The sequence below is a fragment of the Sylvia atricapilla genome, chromosome 11, assembly GCF_009819655.1.
Source record: "Sylvia atricapilla isolate bSylAtr1 chromosome 11, bSylAtr1.pri, whole genome shotgun sequence".
Taxonomy (NCBI): domain Eukaryota; kingdom Metazoa; phylum Chordata; class Aves; order Passeriformes; family Sylviidae; genus Sylvia; species Sylvia atricapilla.
The window spans coordinates 11687123-11709373 of NC_089150.1; the positions used below are offsets into that span (position 1 = coordinate 11687123).

The following is a 22251-nucleotide window of genomic DNA, read 5'->3' on the forward strand; positions in this document are numbered from 1 at the left end:
ACATTTGACCTGTGTATCTTTTGCAGGAGGAATTGGGTGCCTTGGTTATGACAGAGGACAGACACGGAAATGTCTTGATGCAGTGGAGATTTATAACCCTGATGGAGACTTTTGGAGGGATGGACCCCCTATGCCTTCTCCCCTCCTCTCCTTACGAACAAACTCTTCCAGCGCAGGCTGCGTGGAAGGGAAGCTGTACCTCTGTGGAGGATTTCATGGAGCAGGTACTGAAATGAGTCCAACAGTCTCTGTGCAGTTAAAATCAGTTTCACTGGACAGACTGACCTGATGAGTGATCAGCCCTGTCAGGTGGCACTGGCATGCCCTGGAGCCACAGACCTGATTCTGCCCTTTGGACTGCCAGTTCCTAATGTCAATATGAATTGGGTTCTGTTTGACTTTTGCTTTTTTCCTTAACAAAACACAAACATTTAAGGACGTTTCTGAACTGCACTGAACCTGTCCAAATCTAAAACCTCAGCAGAATTATTCTGCATTTACACTTAGAGTCACAGAAATGAGGAGCTTAGTGTTTTATGGACATTAGAGAACTTGGGTGTATTTGTTTAATACTACTAAGATTAAGACCCTGTCCATCAGTCCTTAGCCATGTTATCTCACTCTGCCTACTTAAATGTTTTTTGTAATCAACCTTGAAAAAGCTTGTATACTTAATGAGTACCTGGATAGGGAACTGAGATACAAATAGACTAAAGTTCCAGATCTAGTGATTTTAAATAATCCTAGCCCCATGAACAGCTTCCTTCTTTTAAGTCTTCTTCCTTCCAATTTTGCTTAGCTTTATCAACATCTCCAGTGCCAATAACCTGTATTTTTTTTTCATTATAAATGCAAAGGATTGCAAAACAAGCACACTTAAATGATTCTGCTACATACAGCTGCCACCTCAATTTCCTTTCTAGGAGAAAGCAAGAGCACAGAAAGCAATAGCAGTTATCCACTGCTAATAAATGTCATGTCAGCCTCACTGTTGACCAGGAATGGTCACATGGTATCACTGGGATATATATCATTCTCATTACACTTTTACTTGCATAACAACCTCTAAACTTAAAGCTGCTGTTATTTTAGAAGGATGATTTTCATCAACTAATTCACAACTTGCCTTCTGCTTTCATTTGCTACTGTTAGAGGAAGCTGCTTCCTGAAAACAATTGTTTGGCAGCTCCCTAGCAGGCATTTTCTCATGACATCTCTGATAACGTCAGAGAAATTGTGCTTATGACAACTCACTTGTGCCATTCTAGTTGTCTTTTTCTCAGCAACATTATGAAAGAGCCTAAAGTTAGTGGATAAAAATTTCAAAAGGCTAATCAGGGGAAATGGCTGAGTCACCATCCCTGGAGGAATATAAAAGACATGTAGATGAGGAACTTGAGTACATGGTTTAGTGGTGGGCTTAGTGGTGCTGGGTTAATGGTGGGACTGGATGATCTTAAAGGTCTTTTCCACCCTAAACAATTTGATGACTCTGTGATCATTAGCACTGAAAAATGAAGCAATTTTATTCCAATTTTGTGACTAACAGATTAATATGAGATTTTCTGACTACGGTAAGTTCAGAGCCATAAAAACAATTTCTGTGCAATACCACCACATTCTGTCACTGAGTCATGTAGAAAAGAGTGGTTGTTCTGGGAGAGGTTGAAAGTGAGGTTGAAAGAGAGGTTGAAATCCTGTGGATTTCATGAAGGCTGTCTTTTGTACATAATGCCAGCTCAGTGGGGTCCTGATTCCTCCCTCTACTATTGCAATCTATATCATTATGTATAGAACTCCTCTACACTAATAGTGTTACTTAGATTGGAAAACAAGAAGTCAAAGTTAGAAAATGCCAGTTTTGCAGTTACCTGTGCAACCTGAATTCTAATCTCCTACATGTGCATCCTGTACAGCAGTAAAGTAGTGTTTAGCTGTGTCATTAGACATTGCTATGGTGTCTATAAACAAGCCAAAACAGGAGTCTCACTGTCAAATCAAGCGCAACCACACAGTTTAGGAGTTGAGAGGGACTCGTGTGTTAAAGACAGGCTTCTTAATGTGTCTTTCAAGTAACTATAGGAAAAGGGCTTTCTAAATGGTCACAACAATAACAGCTTCTAGCTACCATAGTCAAGACAAGGATGGGCAGAGGCCATAAGCTGAATATGAAGATGTCACCTGGTTAGCCTCTCTCCCTGGCTACATGTTCTCTGCATGCTGGAAAGGGCTCTTGCCTGAGGTATTCTTTGAGGATGAAAGGTGGGGTGAGAGAGGGTTATTACTGTCACATGAGCTTGGAGAGGGTGACTTGGCTCTGCACTTTCACAATTACAGCTGCTCAGCAGCTTCAAGGTACAGAACAGCATGTGCTGCTGCTGCTTTAGTAGAAGAAAATATTATTTTAGAATGTGTTTGTTTGGTTTTGGTCTTTGGGCTTCTTGGCATGTCACTTTGATTTTTTGTGAGGGATGCAACTGAAAGAGGATATTCCAATTTTACAAAACATTGTAATTTAGCTTCATCCGAGTGGAGTTCTTGGAACAAGCTGGAAGCACAGCTGTAGTCTTCGGGTTTTCTGCCTGCTGAACGCCAAAGTGCTGCTGTGATCATTCAAGAATAAGCACAGCAGAGGAAAAAAAAGAAAAACAAGCCAAAATCACTGCTGCGATGAAAGTCTTAGCCTATGGGGCTGAAACGAACTCCTTTGATAGTACAGATCTGTCCCAATCTCTTCACCTTCATTTGCCTTTGCATTTGCTTAAACCCACTCTTGATCCAGCAGGAAGTTCACCTAGTAAAGACACTGTTGCATGTTAATTTTTTACAGGTATGTCATGTTCTGTATGTCTTCCTGCATACATATAGACCTAAGTGGATCGTTAGAGTCCAGGGATGCTGTAGCCAAAGCTGAGAAGCAGCTGTTAACTGCTTAAAGGGCCCTAAATTTGGAAGAAAGGATGAGTACTGCTCTGCTACCATATTTTCTGAATGCCATGTGACAATTGAAGTTTTGTGATGGCAGGATTCCCATTCCATATGTATTGCCTATCACAAGTCCTTATCTGCCTGGAGGGAGGACAAATGATGCAGCCCTAACATCATCCCCAGGAGAAAAGAAAAAAACCTGCAGCTACTCAAGAGGGAAGTCAGCTTGGCCAGCTGACAGTAACAGTAAGAGTCTTTCTAAAAGATGAGTGAACTCCAAAGTGTGTTCTAGATTCCTCTGAACTGCAAGGAATATTTTTCAATGTTGAGATATGTTGGTAAAGCTTGTAAGGCTTCCCCTGCTGAGGCTTGCTCAAATTAGAAGCTTGTTCAAAGCTAGCCATGGAAGAGGAAAGGAGATTAATTCAACTGAAGCTTAGACACTTCCCTGCAGTGCCTACACTAAGACCTTGGTAACCCCAGGCTCCCTGCAGCAGATGGAGAACCACAGACACTTCAGAGGGAGATTCAGATCCTTGGTGCTTTATATGTGCTCTGAAGGAACAGAAATAAATTCAGAACCCTGAGGAGCTCTACTTCTCTTAAAGCTTCACGTTTAAAACAGGATGTGAGGGACTCCAACTTGGCTTACCTAGGACAAACACATCAAGAACTTGGTGTCTATGGTTTGATGGTGCAAACACCTGAGAGACCTCTGTATTGTTATCACTAGCTGATGAATGCTATGTGTTTTTACAGTCAGAAGTACCCAAAAAACCCATTTCTTGTTTTGAATTTGTTTCCTCCTTAGCAAGACTTGCAAAACTTCATCTGTTGGCCAGTAGTTTACACAAATTAGCTCATTTTCTATTAAAACTACCATGGCAAACAAGAGCCATTAACCTGCTTGTCTCAGCTCCAGCTCATGAAGCCTTGTGTCGCAAATGTTGTCATTTTCTAGCACTGTTGTAGCATTCCTCAAGATAATCAGACACGTTTTAAATTTTTTTCCATTATTTTATAGTTCAGAACAGAGTGAAAACATTACCCCTAGTATGAATACTCAGCAGGGCTCAGTGTGCAATAGCCAGCCAGATTTCTGCTAAAATACTGCCACATTTCCTGCTGTGACTGTGGATTTGAAACCAGCTTTTGCAGCCTGACTGTACAGTATTCTTGTTCACATATTTTATTCTCTTTTCAATGAACAAAAACCTGTCAACCTGCACAGGCTGACAGCTACTAACATCAGCCTGTGCCCAGCAGAAGCAGCCTCATTAGCACACCTCCCTGGTGGAGGGAGGAGCAGCTCTTCAGGTATGCACGATTGTACCCTTATAAAATGCCTGCCAGATCAGGTTTCCTTTCTTTTTGACTGGTTCTAAGCATTATAAATATGTTTTTCTGGTGAAAGTAATGAAAGAAAGGGTGTGTGCCTGCTTGCTGGGACCATGTCATCTGCTGTCACTGGTCACTTGTAGCCTGTATCTGCTGGCTGGGGATTGTAGCTTTCGTTCCAGGCTATATAGATGTTGGTCCAGCTGGCTGTTTCATAGATTTGAAAGGAAGAAACTGAAATCCAGTGGATTTTTTTTTTTTTTAACTCAAAGCATTCTGGCTGTATCAGCAATAGTGTGGCCAGCAGGAGCAGGGCCGTGACTGTCCCCTGTACTGGGCACTGCTGAGGCCACAGCTCAGATCCTGGGTTCAGTTTTGGGCCCCTCACTACACAAAAGACATTGAGGTGCTGGAGTGTGTCCAGGGAAGGGCAGTGGAGCTGGGGAAGGGGCTGGAGCACAAGTCTCCTTGGGAGTAGCTGGGGGTGTTTAGCCTGGAGAAGAGGCTCAGGGGAGACCTTATGGCTCTGCAACACCTGAAAGGAAGATACAGCCAGGTGGGGGTCAGTCTCTTCTCCCAAGTGACAAGATGAGGAAACAGCCCCAAGTTATGCCAGGGAGGTTTAGATTGGATATTAAAGAAAATTTCTTCACTAAAAGCACTGTCAAGCAGTGGAATGGGCTGCCCAGTGCAGTGATGGAATCACCACCCCTGGAGGTGTTTAAAAGCCATGTAGTTGTGGCACTGAGGGACATGAGTTAGTGGTGGCTTGGCAGTGCTGGGTTAATGGTTGGACTAGGTAATCTTACAGGCTTTTCCTAACCCAAACGATTCTACGATGTTAATTAAAATGCCACCTTTACTGTGATACTGTCACCCACATGACATCAGCTGATGTGCAAAGTACAGATACAACCACCTCAATGCAAATTATGAAATGTTTAATACATTTGCTCTTAGCAGCACATATCCTCTACAAGGTCTTGTAATTTCATCAGATAATGGGGCTTGTTGTGGAACTGTCTGTCTCTGAACTGGCAGCTTTGCCATCTCCCTCCTATGTAGCTTAGGGCAGAGGAGGTGAATGTACTGCTTCCCTCCCATGTATGCTGAAAATTTCTGTAATGTGTTTAGTCTCGTGTGGGACCAAAGCTGCTTAATCCAGTTTTGTTATTTACTTAAATAATACTTGATACTTCAAGTAATTTACTTGAAATTGAGTAGAAATTAATTTTTTCACTTGAATAGTGTTACAGCCAGAGAAAGGGAAAAGGGAAGAAATATCTATGGAATGGACATACAAGAATCTAAATTATTTTGTGCTTGCAACTGTTACCCAGGATAGGTGACAGTGACACAGAGTCCTATTACTTGTAGTAATTTTGATTCTTAAAAAACACCCAAAACCAAACCAAAAATTTACCATGGATTAATTTTCTGTCTATTCTTCCTAATTTACATAATCTGCAATCCATGCATTGGAATAGAAGCAAGTCTGCTTGCAGCAGTGCAGAACTGTGTAGCAATTACTGTATTCCAGCTGAACTAATGAGGTTTTATCTCCACACTGCCCACTCCTAACAGTGGACTAGCTGAACAGTTATTTGACTAATCTCCCATAAAAGTTGTTCCCTTTAGTCTCCTCTATTATGTGATTTAGATGGAGAATCATTCTAGTGCTTGTTTTTTATTATAGTGGTTATGGAACATTACTGAAATTAAATATAGACATATTAAGGAGTCTGGCACAGTAAATACTGCACTTGTGAAGCTTGGGGGTTGAGAGATCGGAACAAAACCTGGTTCTCCAGCACCTTCCCATGTTCCCAGCTAAATAAAGCAGAGGTTCAAACCCCGTGCTGCTTATCTGCAGCACTGTTTGTTTCCCTCTGTTAAAATATAGCGTGTGCAGATGAATAATTAAAGCTCTCCTGCCCACAGTTGCTGCCATTAGAATAAATATTCCCACCAATGGAAGGGGTTATAATTGTAGAAGTAATTGAAGCTTATGTTTACCAGAAAGCCCTGGGCAGGGCACCGCAGCAGGCCGGGCACTCAGCGGCCCGTCGGGCCTGAGGGGCGGCTGTGGGGAGAGACGTGTGGGCAGCACGTGAGCGGGAAGCTGATTGGGTGGTGAGGCGCGTGGGCAGCACGTGAGCGGGAAGCTGATTGGGTGGTGAGGCGCGTGGGCAGCACGTGAGCGGGAAGCTGATTGGGTGCTGAGGCGCGTGGGCAGCACGCGAGCGGGAAGCTGATTGGGTGGTGAGGCGCGTGGGCAGCACGTGAGCGGGAAGCTGATTGGGTGCTGAGGCGCGTGGGCAGCACGTGAGCGGGAAGCTGCGCGAAGAGACGCGTGGGCAGCAGCGCTACAGCCGAGCAGCCAATGGGCGCTCTTCTTCTGTGAAGCGCTGGTAATGTCCGGTGGACACTAAAGGCACATAAGTGAGGTGTTTCCTATACTAGATTCCCTCCGCATATTCCAGGGGGTTCGTGCCTGTATTCCGCCTTGCTACCTTTGTATTTTGCTCGGCACAGGACTGTGCTCAGGGCTGCAGGCACTGCCATGGCTCTGCAGCTCACCAGCCACATCCATCCCAAAGAACGCAGCCTGACCTTTCACCAAATTCTCCCCCAGCATGAGCCGCTGGCACTGGGAGAGACCTCGGCAAACGCTGCCTGCCCAGGGAGGGCTGCTCATCTACCCTGCTCATTAGCTGCAAATGTGCTGCAGTAAATGAGGCCAAATCAGGTCAGGGGAATTGCTGGGCAGCAGCACCTGCTCATTTCACGTATAAATTTGACCTTCTCACTCTCTGGAACCATGATATTAGCTATTCAGTCCTGCTTCTTGCTGAGCCTCACTTGTTGTTTATAAAGGGTTAATGAATGATTAATAGATATTTTAATGCATGTTAATTAATTGCTGAAGAGGTCAATAGGTTGTTTAGAAACACGGCTTGTAGCCATGTATGACATCTATTGTGTTCAAAAATGCCTGTCGCACACACAGTCTAAACATATTTTATATCTCCCATAAATTATATATGAACCTATTGTAAGGCATTTAGAAACAGTGTTTCAGGATGGGCTGAGCCAAATAGTTCTTACTCTGGTTTGCTGTTCTTACCCATTTGAGTTGATACTGCATTGACTTGCTGCCTCTGTAACCCATGCTCCTTTGATCCTGCTATCACGTACTTGTAAGATTGAAAGTCCTTGGCTGTGAACAGCAGGCAAAATCTGGAAAGATTTTAAAAGCTTAAGTAGCTGAGTCAATCCCAAGGATAACAGTTGAAGCAGCTGAATTAGAATCTCCCTTCTATAAACAGCCCGTTCTTTATAGATATATATATATATTGACTTTTTAGTATCCATTGATTTGTGAGTGAATGGGTGGATCATGCAACTATGCTCCTGAAGAACTGCACAGCAGATCAGGAGGAGAGAGGACCTATCTCTGACAATGAATATCTTACCTTACTCCATGCAGGTGCTGGGAAAACAGGAAGCTGCCACAGTGGTAAATTCAAGCCCCAGCCTTCCTCCCAGCTTTGGGTGTGTCTGATAGGATACACTGCCTTGGTACTTCACATCAGGAAGGCTGGCCCGCATGTTAAACAGCCAAGCCATGTTCCCTCTCCTGTGTATTCTCTGCCTGCTCCTGCCCACAGGCACAGATGATGGATGTCCCTGACCTCGTAAGGGTGCTGGCTGTGTCTCACTAGCGAGGCTGGTGGACTTAGGGAGCAGCTCACACACACAAATGGGATTGAAAGGCACTGACTTGATGAACTTACTCTTTTTCTTTCTGCAAATGAGGAGCCAGGACATCTGGTAGTAATGATCTAAATGCACTTCTATGCCATTGCAACACAAATATGAATTCCCAGGTCACCTAACTCTGCCTCATGTAATTATGAAAGCAGCAATTAGTGGTGAGGAAGAGAAGTAGCAGAGGCTAGTCTCATGTGTTTGAAATCATTCTCTGGTACAGATAATGACATGAAAAAACAGGTACAAACCAGCAGTGGAGTCTGAACTGCTTCAAGGCAGCTTTGGATGGCTGTTTGCTGTCAAGAACTGGGCAAACAAATGGAAGAAACAACTGAGCAAATTTTTCAAGGACTGTTGAATTGGCAAGCACCTTGTGATATTCAGGTGCTTTTCTCCATGACAAGAGCAGAGCAGACAGCAGTTCAACTGCTACGAGTTTGGTGTCTTTTTTTTTTTTTTTTTTTTTTTAATTTATATAAATTGATTTATGGCAAAAGAATACAGAGCATATTAAGAACCTTCAAACTGGAAAGGAAAAAATGTTGTATCAACCTGAGAACCAACATCAGGAGGAGCTCAGACAAGTGGTTTGTGTGACAATGTCCCAGGGCACAGAGCTCTAGGACAGATGTGACCCTGAGGTTTTCCCCAGCACAAGGGTGGCCCTGCTCTGGATAAAGTTGCTGAGGTGCTGCTGGCCGTCTAACAGATGTATCAGTGTGGCTCTGTCACTGCTAGAAGGCAGGTGAACTTGTCCCACAATACTTTGGATATTTCTGCCCTGCACTGATGCAGAGGCATCATGACTTGTGACTTGGCACCTGCTGTCACTGTCTCCACAACTCTGTGTCCTCATTCCTATGCTGGAGCAAACTTCCCAGCTGATGCCAATGGGCTTCTGGAAGAAAAAAATAACATACCAACCACATTTCAGCAAACTTGCCATCGATTTAACTCAAGTGAATGGAAATTCAGAATGATTTTTTTTTTTTCAGTTCAGTCCTCTCGACAATGAGCAGGCTACAGCAGAGTGAATTTATTTGTCTTGGCTTACAAACATAATAGCTTCATGGTTAGTAGTCCTGGATGAATATGGATTTTCTACCTGCTAAGCATATTGCTTAATTTTTCTACATCTGCCTCCTTATAGCCCTCCCAACTCAAAACCTAATAATTGTACCTGAATTTTTAGTTACAAATGAGAAAGAAAGGTTAAAAAAAAAAAAAAAGGTAATAAATACTATTGTCATATGGAAAGTTGTTCCTCCCTTCTCAGCCTCTAAATCAGAATTGGAATATGGTTGAAAAAAACAAAAAACCAAAAACCCCTGACAAAACTAACAAACAATAACCCAACAAAACAAAACAAACTCAGATGAAAAAGCACATCAAATATTTATGTTGCCTGCAGTCATACTGTGGGACTTTCCAAGAATCGTTCATCCTGTTTTATGTTCAGTCCTGATTCAAATGGCATGAGAAAACTTATGGCATAAAATGAAGTCTGGCCGTATTTGGGGATTGAATCACAAACATTTCCAAGAAAAGATATGATTGTGTATATGGAGTGCAGGCAATCACTTACTGAAAATTAATATTTTTGTTCTTTCTGCACATTCAAAGAAAAAAATGTGAAAAATTGTGAGAAAGTGTGTTGTTCGCAGACCAGAATATAAAAGTTAATTTAAAGATTAGACTTATTTTGCTTTGACTACTGTATTTGCATATATAAAATACAATTTTAACACTTTGAAATTAAACATTTTTAGGTGTAATTTAAGTCTTGTCACTAGGAAGAGATGGATTTGTAGGCTCATTGTTAACCTTCAGTCTGCACTTGTACATCAAGAAGGTGAAATTGTACCAAAAGAGTTCTGACTCCTTTTAACATACCACAGTTCCAGGTGGGGATTAAGTTACACTGGGATTAATGATCCTTTTGCTGGTTTAGCATCTTTCTTTCCTGAGTATGAATAAATCACTGTTTTACTGCTAGAAAAGGATCTGCATCAAGGGTAGGTTTGTACAATTGGAATAATCCTAATACAAAGTGGTTTAAATCCTGTGCAGAAAAACACAGTGTTAGAAAGTTTCTTAAAACTTCTCATGGTTAAACAAGAATGTGCAGGAAAACACTCCCTCATTTTGTAGAAATGAAATGAACAAAATAATTTCATTAGGTAAGGTGGTTCTCTGTGAGGCAGAGTAATGCTATGAGGACAGAGTCGTGTGGGGTGGCTTTTAAAGAAGGTTATGTCTGTAATATAGCAAATTTCTTTATGTAGATGTCACATGATTCTCCTGTCAGTAAAACTGTCTGCTAAGATATTGCCCTTTAAAAATTGCAATTAGATAAGGCAAATCAATGAAGAAGAATCAGGAATTATTTGTACCTTCAAGCTGTTTATTGGGATTAAAGCCCAAATCCAGCATTACAGCCTCGAATCAAAGGTGCTATTCTCTTTGAAAAGCATCGTGTTTTCTGTTGCTTTTACCAATAAAAATTAAGAGAAAAAATAAATTTAAAAATAAGGCTTGAGAACTTAAGTTTTTCAGCTCATTTCTCCTTTAAATAGGAAAGGTGCAATGTTTTTTCTGAAGTATGACTATTTTGAGCAGTTCTTTGCCTCACATGACCTTTCTCATCTAAAGGGTGCTGTTTAATTTCCTTTAAACAACACTAGAGAAACTTGATTTTCTTGTTTAAAAAATATTACTCTTTTTATCTCCCAAGAGTTAAGAGTTAACTAACACTTCATGTGCTGAGAAGCAGAATTTCTAGCATGGAACAAAACCAGTTAGAATATCCCATAGATAAAGGAAACAAGGGACATAAAGGTTGAGAGTCACCCAGGTCAGGAAAAAACACAGCAAGGCTTGTAAGGAAGAGTTGCTAAATCTGCTTTTGATGTTTTAATGATGATTTTTTTTCCCTGAAGTGTTGCAATCACTCACAGAATGTCTTGATTCCAGCATTTGATTATTTTTCCTCTGATTGTCTCATTTTTGTCATCATCCATGCCAAAGAAAATCCAGGCCTAAAATTTATTGCATAAAAGAGACGATCTAATAAAAAACCCCACAGAGACAGGAACCTCTTGTGTCATAGCTTTGGTCTGTTTGTATTTCTGTATTTGCTTCAGGAAAAACCTCTTCACTCTTGCAGGGTCATACAGGAGTTTGCTGGTACTGGTACATGTTATTTGCTGGTTTTCAGTCATGTCTTCTCCCTTCACATGTAAATGGCTTTTTTTAGCAGTTTGCTGTCTCCTATCTTGAATGGGTACAGTCTCTCAATGTATTATTCTCCTACAAAGTCCAGCTTCAATAAGCAAGCCATCATAACTTGTTTCACAGAAAGGAATGGAACAAAGATTATTCAGATGAGACTATATCCTGAAATCTTGCTCAAAGCTTCTGGAGAGTAAGCTTGTGGAGATCTATGAGAGTCCTAGAGGTCTGGCTTTGTTTGGACCAACAAAAATGATACCACAATAAATTGTGACACAACAGGGAAGGAAATGAGAACAGGTTGTGGAAGCTGGGGTAAAAATGCTGTGCTGCCCTCCTTTGTCCAGATGAAAGAGGGCAGTAGTGAATGGTTGGTAAGTGGTTTCCTCAGATAAGCATGACAAAAATGTGCAGAAATCTCCACAAAACTTGTGCAACATCCACAAATCTTGTGCATGTTCAGGACCTGCAGAAAACAGAACTGTCCTGTATCCACTCAGCAAGGCTCAGGACTTTGTTGTTAGCAAAGGGTTTCTGGTCTTGTAAGAATCTTAATATAGCACTGCTGGTTCTCTGCTTCATGGTGATTCTTTCATTTTCTGTTTATCTTTGTAAAAGGCTTCTTGTCTGGAGATTGGCTGTGATTTAACAGCATTCTTCTAACCTGCCTGTTCATGACAAATGCTTTAGTATTTCAGAACATGTAAAGTGCATTTAGAGCCTCAGAGGAGGGGTGTTCTGTCTTTATTTCTCCCTAAATCACAGGATGTCCAGACTGTGCACCCAAGAAAAGCCATAGTATTGGAGTGCTTCCTGCAGCCAGAGAATTGCATCTTGGTTGGGGGCCAAGAATAGAACACACTGCACACAGGCATACTTGTGAACAAGTGGCAATACTCTGCCTCTAAAAGATGAGCATCTGACAAGTGACTGCAGGATAAAATGCCACCTGCATACTTGTACAAAGATGGAAGAATTGATGCTTTTGTCATTGCAGCTGCACCTGGCACCCTGAGTGTGAGAACTGAATGCACTGTGGAGATTTCCATTTGCACTATTTCATTTGCTGTGTGTTGACAACTCATGCTCTCTTTGCACAGTGTTAGTACCACACAAATTACCTTTTAATTTCCCCTTTCAGAAGGTTCATAGTAACAACTGCCCAAACCTCTTTGGTCCTGTTTGACTTGCCCCCTGATGCACACTGCTGTTGTCTTTGTTTTTCAGCTCGCCATGAAGTTATCACCAAAGAGATCCTTGAGCTGGACACGTGGGAGAACCAGTGGAACGTGGTGGCCACCAATGTCCTCATGCATGACAGTTACGATGTTTGCCTTGTTGCTCGCCTGAACCCGCGGGATCTGATCCCTCCTCCTCCAGATTTAGTGGACCAATAGAAATTCAGTGACCCTCAGTGCTTCCAGATTTTGCAGATGTTGAAGGATTTGGGGAGACAAATGCTGCATTGGCACTGGATCACCGCTGAGTCCCACAGAGAGGAAAGGGCAACAAGTGCTTAAGGACATAATTGCCTTTGAGGTGTGTTTCTCTGATGATGCTTAATCTGACAGTACTGGTGCTCTGGACTTCTGTGGTTGAAAGCCAAGGTTGTCCAGCCTTTGTGTGTGGCTCTTCATCTTCAATCTGGCTGTGCATACTCCAGTGCTGGGTGAAGCCTGGGACCCTTTGCCTCACAGACAGAGTGGCAGCCCAGGGCTCAGCTCACAGCAGACATATGACAGAAGGCTCTAGCCAGGGAAATTCCTCATTTGCTGTTCATCCCACTTGGATCTACTAAGCTACCCAGGAAGCTAAGAAATAGATTAGTCAGCTGATGAAAAACAAGTGCCAGACTGTAATTGACTGATGCAAAGGTAAAATATAGAAAAGCCTTTGTTTGAAACAAAATCCCATTAGCCAAGGTCCATTAGCCAAGAACACCAGCTCCTGCAAACATCATCTAAAGCACAGACATAACAGTCAAGACATCCTGTCTTTGCTAATAGACCTGAACCTGTGCTAGTAGAAAACTAATCCTTTGGCAGCAAGTCACAAATGAGTCTTTCATTAGGGCTGGTAAGCAGTCTCTCCCAAAGACAAGAAGAATCTTATATTTTCACATAAATCCTATTTATTACAAAGTCTGGTATGACTGGGGTCTTAGAGCTCAGGAAACTTCCCTTGAGAGATTAATAAAGAGATCCAGACTAAAAAGTAATAAATTAGACCAGTATTATTTGTGTATCAGTATTGCAGCCACAGGGAAAGGAGATGTGTGCTAAACAATAAATGTTTATATAATAGGAATAGCTTTAATGGAGTAGCATAAGGCTAATTCTCTACCAACAGAATTGGCTATAATCAAAGGGAAGAGGAACAATTCAAACAGTGCTTCTGAAGGCAATGTTAGCCTTTATAGGGCTTGAAGACAGTATTAGAGTAAAAATTGTTACCAGTACTGCTATCCCATTTGAATTACCAATAACTATTCATCAGTTCTCTAGTGCCTACCTTGCAGTGTATTTGTCACTGCCTGGGCAGTACAGACAAGAGAACTGGAAATCTCATTGTGCTTTTGGGCCACGGTTGTAAATGACAGCTGCAACGCAGACTGAATGTCAGAGGCAAACATAAGACTAAACTATGATATTGAATGAGAATAATCGTTGTCAGCAAGAAGTGGCTTTTGATAACTACAAAAGCAGCAACAAAAGTGGAACAAAAAAAGAAAGGCAAAGAAATGAGGGTAGTTTACACATAGTTACTTCCAGGATTTGTATTTTAGAGCATCTCAATTTTCTCTTTCAAGCATGTTTTAGGCTGCAAAAATGCCAGCTTTTTTGTTGCTTTTTTCCCACTGCAGTTCTTATGGCAGAGGGAGATGGAGAGGATGATCCAACAGCCCTTTCCCAATTCTGACTTTGGTTATTCATTAATTATCCTATAAATATCCAGTGGGAATATTAAGCTGTCATGTAAAAACTGTTAGAAGGAAGATCCCTAAGTTTTCCTGATAACTCTAGTAGGACATTAAGGAATGCTCAGACAAGAAGAGACTTGGGGGGAAAAAATTAAGGAAAACACATAGAGAAAGAGTAAATCCATGATCCTTACAGCTAATTGCTTGTCTCCCTTTAACATTTCCCAAGCAGAATGTGTGTCACAGCCTAAACACGTACTCTTGTGTTTGCAAAATTTCGGTACTATTCAGCCATCCTTTTTTCTTTCCATTGTTCATATGTAGGTTATCACCTGCCTAGAACAGAGCTAGGACAACCATGAACTTCAGCAGTACAAATCAGTGACCAGTTCCTAAAATCTCAACACCTCTGGTCATCAAGTGCAGTCATAGGTGTACGATCAAGGGGGCAAATTTTGCTTTAATAAGTTTTTCAATAAAATCAGTGGAAAGTTCTTCCAGTCAATAACCACCCAATATTGCAAACTCTGACTTTCATTGTTACTGTGAAATAAGGGTAATTTTGTTTTAATTTCTCTACAAGGCTCTTAGGGAAGCTGGAAGCAGTGCTCTTGAGCATCCATTAAGGATTTCCTTGTGAAACTCAAAATTCTGCAACTGTACCTACTGACTTTGCTTTTTCCTTTTTTTTTTTTTTTTTTTTTTTTTTTTTTTTTTTTTTTTTTTTTTTTTTTCCTTTGAAGAAGATTGTTTTAAAGGGATTTTTTTTTTTTTTTTTAATCTTTGGTCTGTGCTCTGTGGTCTGTTTCTTACAGTTCTTGTGATTTAAAGCCTGGGCTAATCTACTGGATTTCAGTCTCTGAAAGACAGTCTATTTGGAATATTTCAAGGGAGGAAGGGAGATAGCTGCAACCTTTCATTAGTAACATTTGACCATGTATGTGAAACTCAGCTGTCACTCTAATTAAACTTTGATTTCAGTAGTGAGCTGGCTGTTTCTTTCTCACTTCATATGCTTTGCTTTTAAAGCTGATATTTAATGAGCTGGATGGAAGGAAAGTATATACTCTGAGAGGTCTGTCCTGATAACTGAGGAGAGTAATCACATATATTTTATATATTAGCCTTGCAATCAGCGAGCTTGAACTGCATTGGGCAGTTAACGGGTGTTTTTTATGCAGCATGGCCAAGTGACCTTCCCTCACCTGCACTGAGCATCACCTTTCCTGCTGCCCATGGGGTCTGACTGCCAATGGGGACCCTCATGTCCCTGTTTCTGCCCAAGTCAGAATATCTAGCACTATTCATCAAGCAGGGGAATGCTTTTTTTCTCAATTAAACATCTAGGATGGGGGCACTAATTTCTTAATTTTATGTGGGCCCTATGCAGTTCCTCCATTGTCCTTGGATGATTACAATTTCCAAACTGGTATTTGAAAGTGTAGCTTCTGTGAGGAAGGCAGAAGCAGAAAGCATGCTTATTGAGAGGTATACATCTCAGCCAGCATTCCTCTGAGAGTATGAGAATATGCAGGTCTGCTATGTCCATGGGTTATTTCACATTGTTGTGCAAGTCTTTAAGAGTCTTAATTTCTTCTGTGACAAAACCTGATGGAAAAAAAACCCAAACAATCAAACCAAACCAAAACGCCCCACTGAAAAACTAAAAAATTACAGAGTATGCATTCTCCAACCACCACTAAGTGTGGGTTTCACTGAAATAATATTTTACTGCAGCCCCTTTCTGTCTGAGCAGCAGTTAGCTTAGTGTTTCATCGAGGCTGAATTTACATCATCCATAACTCTAAAATGCAAGCAGTGCTGGAAGCTACCAACTGTTTAAATGAGTGGGGGTGTTATGAAGCAAAAGAACATACTACAGTTTCATTTGAAGTGGTGAAATACTTCACTAGTTCCCATACATGAAGAAAAATGTTGTAATGGTAGCTGGTCCTGTGGCACACAGGGAATAAAAAAAAAAAAAAAAAAAAAAAAAAAAAAAAAAAAAAAAAATGCTACAAAAAGCTAATTGAAGCTCTCATTTTTTTAACCCCAGCTAATGTTTTGAAATTATCCACAGATAACTGACTTCATAAAGATCCCTGCAGATTTCTCATGTCTGTTTTCATACATGTGGTCACACAGGAAGCCATCAGGCATCTGACTACTCATCCTCACACAGCACTGCTCGGGTTTGTTGTCTGTGTCTCAGTCCCTGCCCACAAACAGGCAAAAACACACACCCATTTTGCATGTGTGCAATATTGAAATGTATGGGGCAGTGTCTGTATTGTGTTCCAGCAGACACACATGGCCACTCAGAAAGCCTTGATTTGCCAAAAGAAAATTGCCTTGTACACACAGAGCTGTCAGCTCTTCTACCACCACTCCCAAAATGCTCCAGGTAAGAGGCTAAGGGAGCAGCAATAAAAGAGGTTGACAACAGAGATGGGAAGTGTTCCCAGATTGTTACATGTGGTGGAGCCAAGGTGAGATGAATGATCCTCACCATCTCTTCATAGGGATGGTTCAGAAGTAAAAGGATTTGGACCTGGATCCTGATTCTTTTTTTTTTTTCCTCTACTTGAGACATGTACTGAGATCCATAATCATATGTCAATGAGTGAAAAATATAAAAAAGCTAATTTTCTTTTTTTTTTTTTTTTTTTTTTTTTAATGTGAGGATACATTCATAAAGATCTGTGTTGCTTTTCTGCTGATTTGGAAGATGATGACATTCTTTTAATAAGCTGTTTACCTAGTGACTGTCTCAGCTACGGGGGTGATCCCTTTCATTGGCTGCTCTCTTAATGGATTCTGTAGCTCCTATGAAAATAAGTTTCATCTATCACAATGCTTTGAATCACCTGGTCAGAAATTCAGTTCTCCTTTGCAAATGTCTGTAGCTCTCCCTACAGCTTTTCAAGTGGACTCTATCTCCAGCTTCAAAGAAAAGCTACTTCACCCCCAGTTGTGCTCTGCTGGAACTAGAAGATTTGCAATTTACTATCATTTGATGTGTAGAGGTTGAAAGCAAAGGAAATATTTGGAAATACCAAAAATATACATAGCAAATAGGTGGAAGCACACTTTTCTTCTCTCTCGGTGAATGCCTCAGTGTGTACTGCCCTGCCTGGTGTTTTGGGGTGATTCCCTCATCACCCCTGGCTGTACCCACGGCACAGGCCAGGCTGCAGCTGCATGTTTGTATTGCTGGAGCAGAGCGAGCCAGCACGGTGTGGAGCTGTGACTCCTGACAGGCTGCCCTACCCTGCCTAAGGAATTACCTTCAAACCTTACCTTTAAGTGTTCCACAGTGTTCTATGTATTTTATCTAAATATGTATAACATTATTTTTTGAAGTTCTTTACTGACAGCAGTAAAATTCTTTTTATAAAACATACCTGGTAACTCTGTTTTCTGCCTAGCTCATCAAAGTACTTAAAAAAAGTGTTGGTCTTCAAATAATTGGAACTGTTCTTGGCTTCAAGTCAAAAAGACCCTTAAATTCCTTGCTGAGCTAAGGAACAAATGGGGAAGTCTTTTAGTACTCCCTTATGTCTTCTTTGTTCTCCAATTTTTTGCTGGCTATAGCACTCTCCTCAGTTTTCTCAAAGTTTCCTCCTCAGATTTTTCTCAAAAGCTTTATGCAAATCTCTTCTGTTTCTCTTCCCCTAATCCCATTTCTTCCTCAGCTCACTTATCTGTCCAGTCCTTAAACTCCTTTGTTTCTCCTTAAGTTCCCCAGCTGTTGGGAGCAGCCACTCAGGGTGTCCACCAGCTCCAGACCTTACAGAAGCCTATCGCTCCAGTGTCAAACCAGCTTTGAAGGACACAAGGAAGATCACAGCACCTGCCTGGATCCGTGGACACTCATCTTTGGGCAGGTTCTCACCCCAGCCCAAATTCTGCTCTTCATTCTCATGCCAGATGAATCCTGCCTGCTCTGCAATGCTGCAGATCCTGTGGCTATGGCTGGGGTTGGGAGGTGACCTGCGTTCCACTCAGCCCTGCCACCATGTCACTGCATGGTGCTGGTGAGTTTGACATTAAATGCCTCACATACTGTGCGTGCCATGGCTGTAATGACTGCAGGCACAAGCCATTATCATTATCTCTGATTCCTGAACACTGGTTGCTACAAAAACTGCCTGAAGCACAGAGGGAGGTGTCCTCATTATTGCATTATAGCTCATGTCTTAAAGCCAGATTTCCTCCTGCATTTTCAGCCAGGCGAGGTTTCACTAAAGAACTGGGTCTCTAATTTATCAGGTTTTAATAGTGGTATTTTTTCTTTACTTTGTCCTTTTCTAGTCATTCTTTATAATAACACAAGTGATTTCACCAGCTTTTCTGTTGAATGCATTGTCCAAACCAGCCTCCCAAGGCCATTGGCTTTTCAATATCACGGTCCAAGTACAGCCACTAAAGTGCCAGTCAGCTGCATTACTTTATTTTCTTATTCAGCAGCTTCATAGTAGAGGAAATGTATTTCATCCATACATGCAGTAATGCGAGAGGAAACTACTTCCCACATACACAAATTCCTGACTCATTCCTTTCAAATGTGGCTGAAACAACTGCTGAATCCAAACATAAAAAGCTATAATACCCATTCAAATAGGCTTTTCCAGGCTTCCCAGTATGAGGAGGAGGATCACAGGGAGATGTCTTGTAACTAGAGCACTGATTGGAAATTTGAACCTCTGGGGCGTATTTTCAGTTCAATTACTCCATTTACTAGTCTTGGGCATCTGGTCTCTCCACCCAGGTTCACCCATGTGAAACAGTTATAATATTACATCCCTACTCATTTTGTGGGTCCGCCTCTGTGTGTTTAGAGGGAGTGGCTCACACCTCTATAATGTTATATTGAGATCCACATATCAGAAAGTGGTCCACAGTGGTATAACAATAACTCTGCTGCACTGCTCTCACCTCCTTGATTTTTGGCAACATATTTGTCCATAGCATTCAAAACTGAGCTTTCTGAGAGAGATTGGGTGTTTGCAGCCAACGGGGCATTTTGTTAACTCCTTCATAGAAAAGCAACACCATATATATAATTGTTGATGTGTTAAGTAGAAGAATGAATGTAGGGCTTGTTATGTGTACCTTCATAGCCAGTCTCACTTGTACACAGGCAGAACTAATCTCAGCAAATTGAGAGGTCACTAATTGAGGCTAAATTTGAACAGCAGTAATTAGAAGGATGAATGAACTGTATTTTTCTCAAAGCAGATGTGATTTAACAAAATATGCCACTTAGACACAGTTGCAGTGCAACAAAAAAAGAGAAGGTGCTTTGCAGAACTGTCATAGATTTACTGGGTAACTGAGACCTGAATTTAGATGATCTACCACATGTTTTCTAGGAAAGCTTCAGCTCTCTGGGGAGCTCTGTAACAAATCTGTGACTGATTTAACTAGCCACTAAAAGGCCCTGCTGCATCCAGGGAGTCACCTACACAATATGCATAAAAGGGTTTTACAATATTGTTGAAACAATGTGGCATCTATTTGCTCAGCTACTGAACGAAATAAAACTAAATAAAACTTAAAAGGGCTCTTAGTTTGTTTATTCCTTGATCATCCTTCAGTAAAGACATGTTTTAAGGTTGCGTTGCCCACTTAAGTACTTGAACAGTCCACAGGTACACTATAAAGTGTATAGGGAAAGGTAAGTAGATAAAAAAGTAAGAAAAGTGACTTTTAAAGGTTTCTGATTCCATCTCCCTTCTTCTGTCAGCAGGAATACAGCTTTATTTAGGCAAAGCTATGACCATCTTGCTGCTGTGAGATGTGATTTTAAGCTGAATAGATGTACCCAAGCCAGATGTAATGATTAGCAGCGAAGATTCAATAGTGCAGGTGCCAGCTGTCAGAGCAATTCAGTGTTATCTCGAGCTGGCTTGGACAGCCCATGCCGAAGCCCAAGCTGTTATATGCTCGCTGCTCTCATTAATTATCAGGCTCAGCTGAAGCTAACTAAGGTATTCACTCATGCTGCAGTCAGAACTCCTAAATGAGTATTAAAAAGACTAAATCTGTAGTTCATCTGCAGGATTTGAAAAAGCATTTTGCAGCCAGATCATGTTGCCATGAAGCTACAAATTGCTTATACCGGCACAGCACCAAGAACAAGTGCTCACTAAGGGGTGTGTGGCACAGCAGCTGCTTGTGCCAGCACTGCCACTTGAAAATTCACTAATCAAAGCGTGCCTTGACACACCAGCATTCACCTCAGCTTGGAGCCAGCCCACTGTAAAGCCAGCTCTTTGGAGTGCTCTGAGGGGACAAACAGTTAAGGGCCATACAAAGACTGAAATTGCTCCAAAGCCTTGTCATAGCTGGTGCATAAATAGCTTACTGCTTGATGGCTTCTTGGGCTCTCACACAAAGATGCCAAATGGCAGATGAACAAAACCAGAGGACAGGAAATTTACCCTCTTTCCAGTATTCACAGATGATAAAGCCTTCCTGACAGTTATTGTTCTGTATTTTCAGAAGGGATGAGGAATCCGCTGCTACCCAGCACTGCAGCATGGAGCAGCCCAAAATCACAGCTCTCTTGCCAGGAAATTTGCCATACTAATGCTGCTGCTCTAAGCAGCTCAGTCTTTAATATGATTTCTTTGTTTCTTATTCCAGGCAAGCTGCTGTAACAGCAATGTTCACTAAAGGCTGCTAAGCCTCTTGGCACGTCTGTAAAACTCAGGCGTGTTAGCAATTCTCTTGCTTTTCCTAGTTGGCCAGCATCCTGCCCACTTGCATTTAAGGAGGGCTTTAATGTGTTTGTACTACTCTGATATTGCACAGATCAGGGTGTAGTTACTGTTTTATTTCCCTAGCTGAGCTAAGTAAATATTGATAAAGATTTATGTGGCCTACTTTCACAAGGAAAGTAAATCTTTGTAAGTAAAAATTCAGAGTGAAGCTATAACTTGCTGGTTTTGGAGCCATGTGTTCACTGTGTATTTAATCATATTTCTGTTGTTATTGGATTTACTGGATGCATTTTATAAAGTGCATTAGGAGATCCACAGGGATGTCTACTCAGAGGATGTGACCCAGCAGGATTTTTGGCCAATGATGGAAACAGAAGCACCAAACCAAGCCTGTTAAATGTTAGTATTTAAAAAAGCCTTCTCTGAGACTGAGAGATAAATAGTAATCAAAAAATCAATAAAAATAAGTGATATATTGTAATTTATATCTAGTTTTGATTCAAACTGCAATTCTTATAAAGAAAGAGGATCAAGAAAACACATTGTATGCCCAACCTAAATCCAAACCTGAAAGTATCCATCTGCTGAAAGTCACCATCATTCCACTGAAAAATATGGGTGGATAAATTCTAAAGTAACTAGATATTAGGATCAACATAAACCCCACTGTTTTATCCATAACGATCATCTGCTCAATTTAAACCATAATAGTTTTTTGACAGATCTCAAATCTACACCAAATTCCACATCAGTAAATCAGTTGAGACAAAACTGGAGTCAGAGAACACTAGAAATATAGCTGCCTGGGGACAGCCCACAGTCTGACTGCAGAAGTGCTGGTCACTGGGTTAATGACACACTGAAACCCTTTTGTAGTTGGGGAAAAAATCCATTAGAAAAACCTACAGAGACATCTAGCTCTATGACCTGACTGCTGCAGTTGTCTGCCATACAGTGGATTATTATGGAGATAAGCAAGCATGACAAAAATGTTACAATAACCTTTAAAAATGGGAGACTGGAAATACAATGCTGTTTTACTTGCAATGTGTTTCTCGTGCAAGTGTCCCTGGGAGATGTTTTATAATAAAGTTTGAATGAAATACAATAAAAATCAAATCAAAGCCCCTTCACTACATACCAAACAGAACAGCTCAGGTTTCAGCTTTGGTTTTAAAACCAGGAAAATAATTTACTTAATGAATTTCTGCTGCTGCTCAGAATTGCAGAAGAAAGAAAAAGACAGTTGCTCAAAATGTAGTTTACGAAGAGTTTGGATTTAAAAGCTGATGTTGTCAAGAGATCAAAATTGAAAGAATCACAGAATTATTC

At 41.1% G+C, this 22251-nt stretch overlaps 1 protein-coding gene across 1 annotated transcript in view; it reads left to right on the top strand.

Moving 5' to 3' along the window:
- Window positions 1-14001, top strand: part of KBTBD12 (kelch repeat and BTB domain containing 12) — a 30666-nt gene extending 16665 nt beyond the window's left edge. Inside the window, exons 4-5 of the mRNA XM_066326672.1 lie at window positions 27-224; window positions 12499-14001. Of these exons, the coding sequence (XP_066182769.1) occupies window positions 27-224; window positions 12499-12668 (368 nt within the window). The 3' untranslated portion in view covers window positions 12669-14001. The remainder of the gene's footprint in view (window positions 1-26; window positions 225-12498) is intronic.
- The last annotated feature ends 8250 nt before the right edge of the window (window positions 14002-22251 follow it).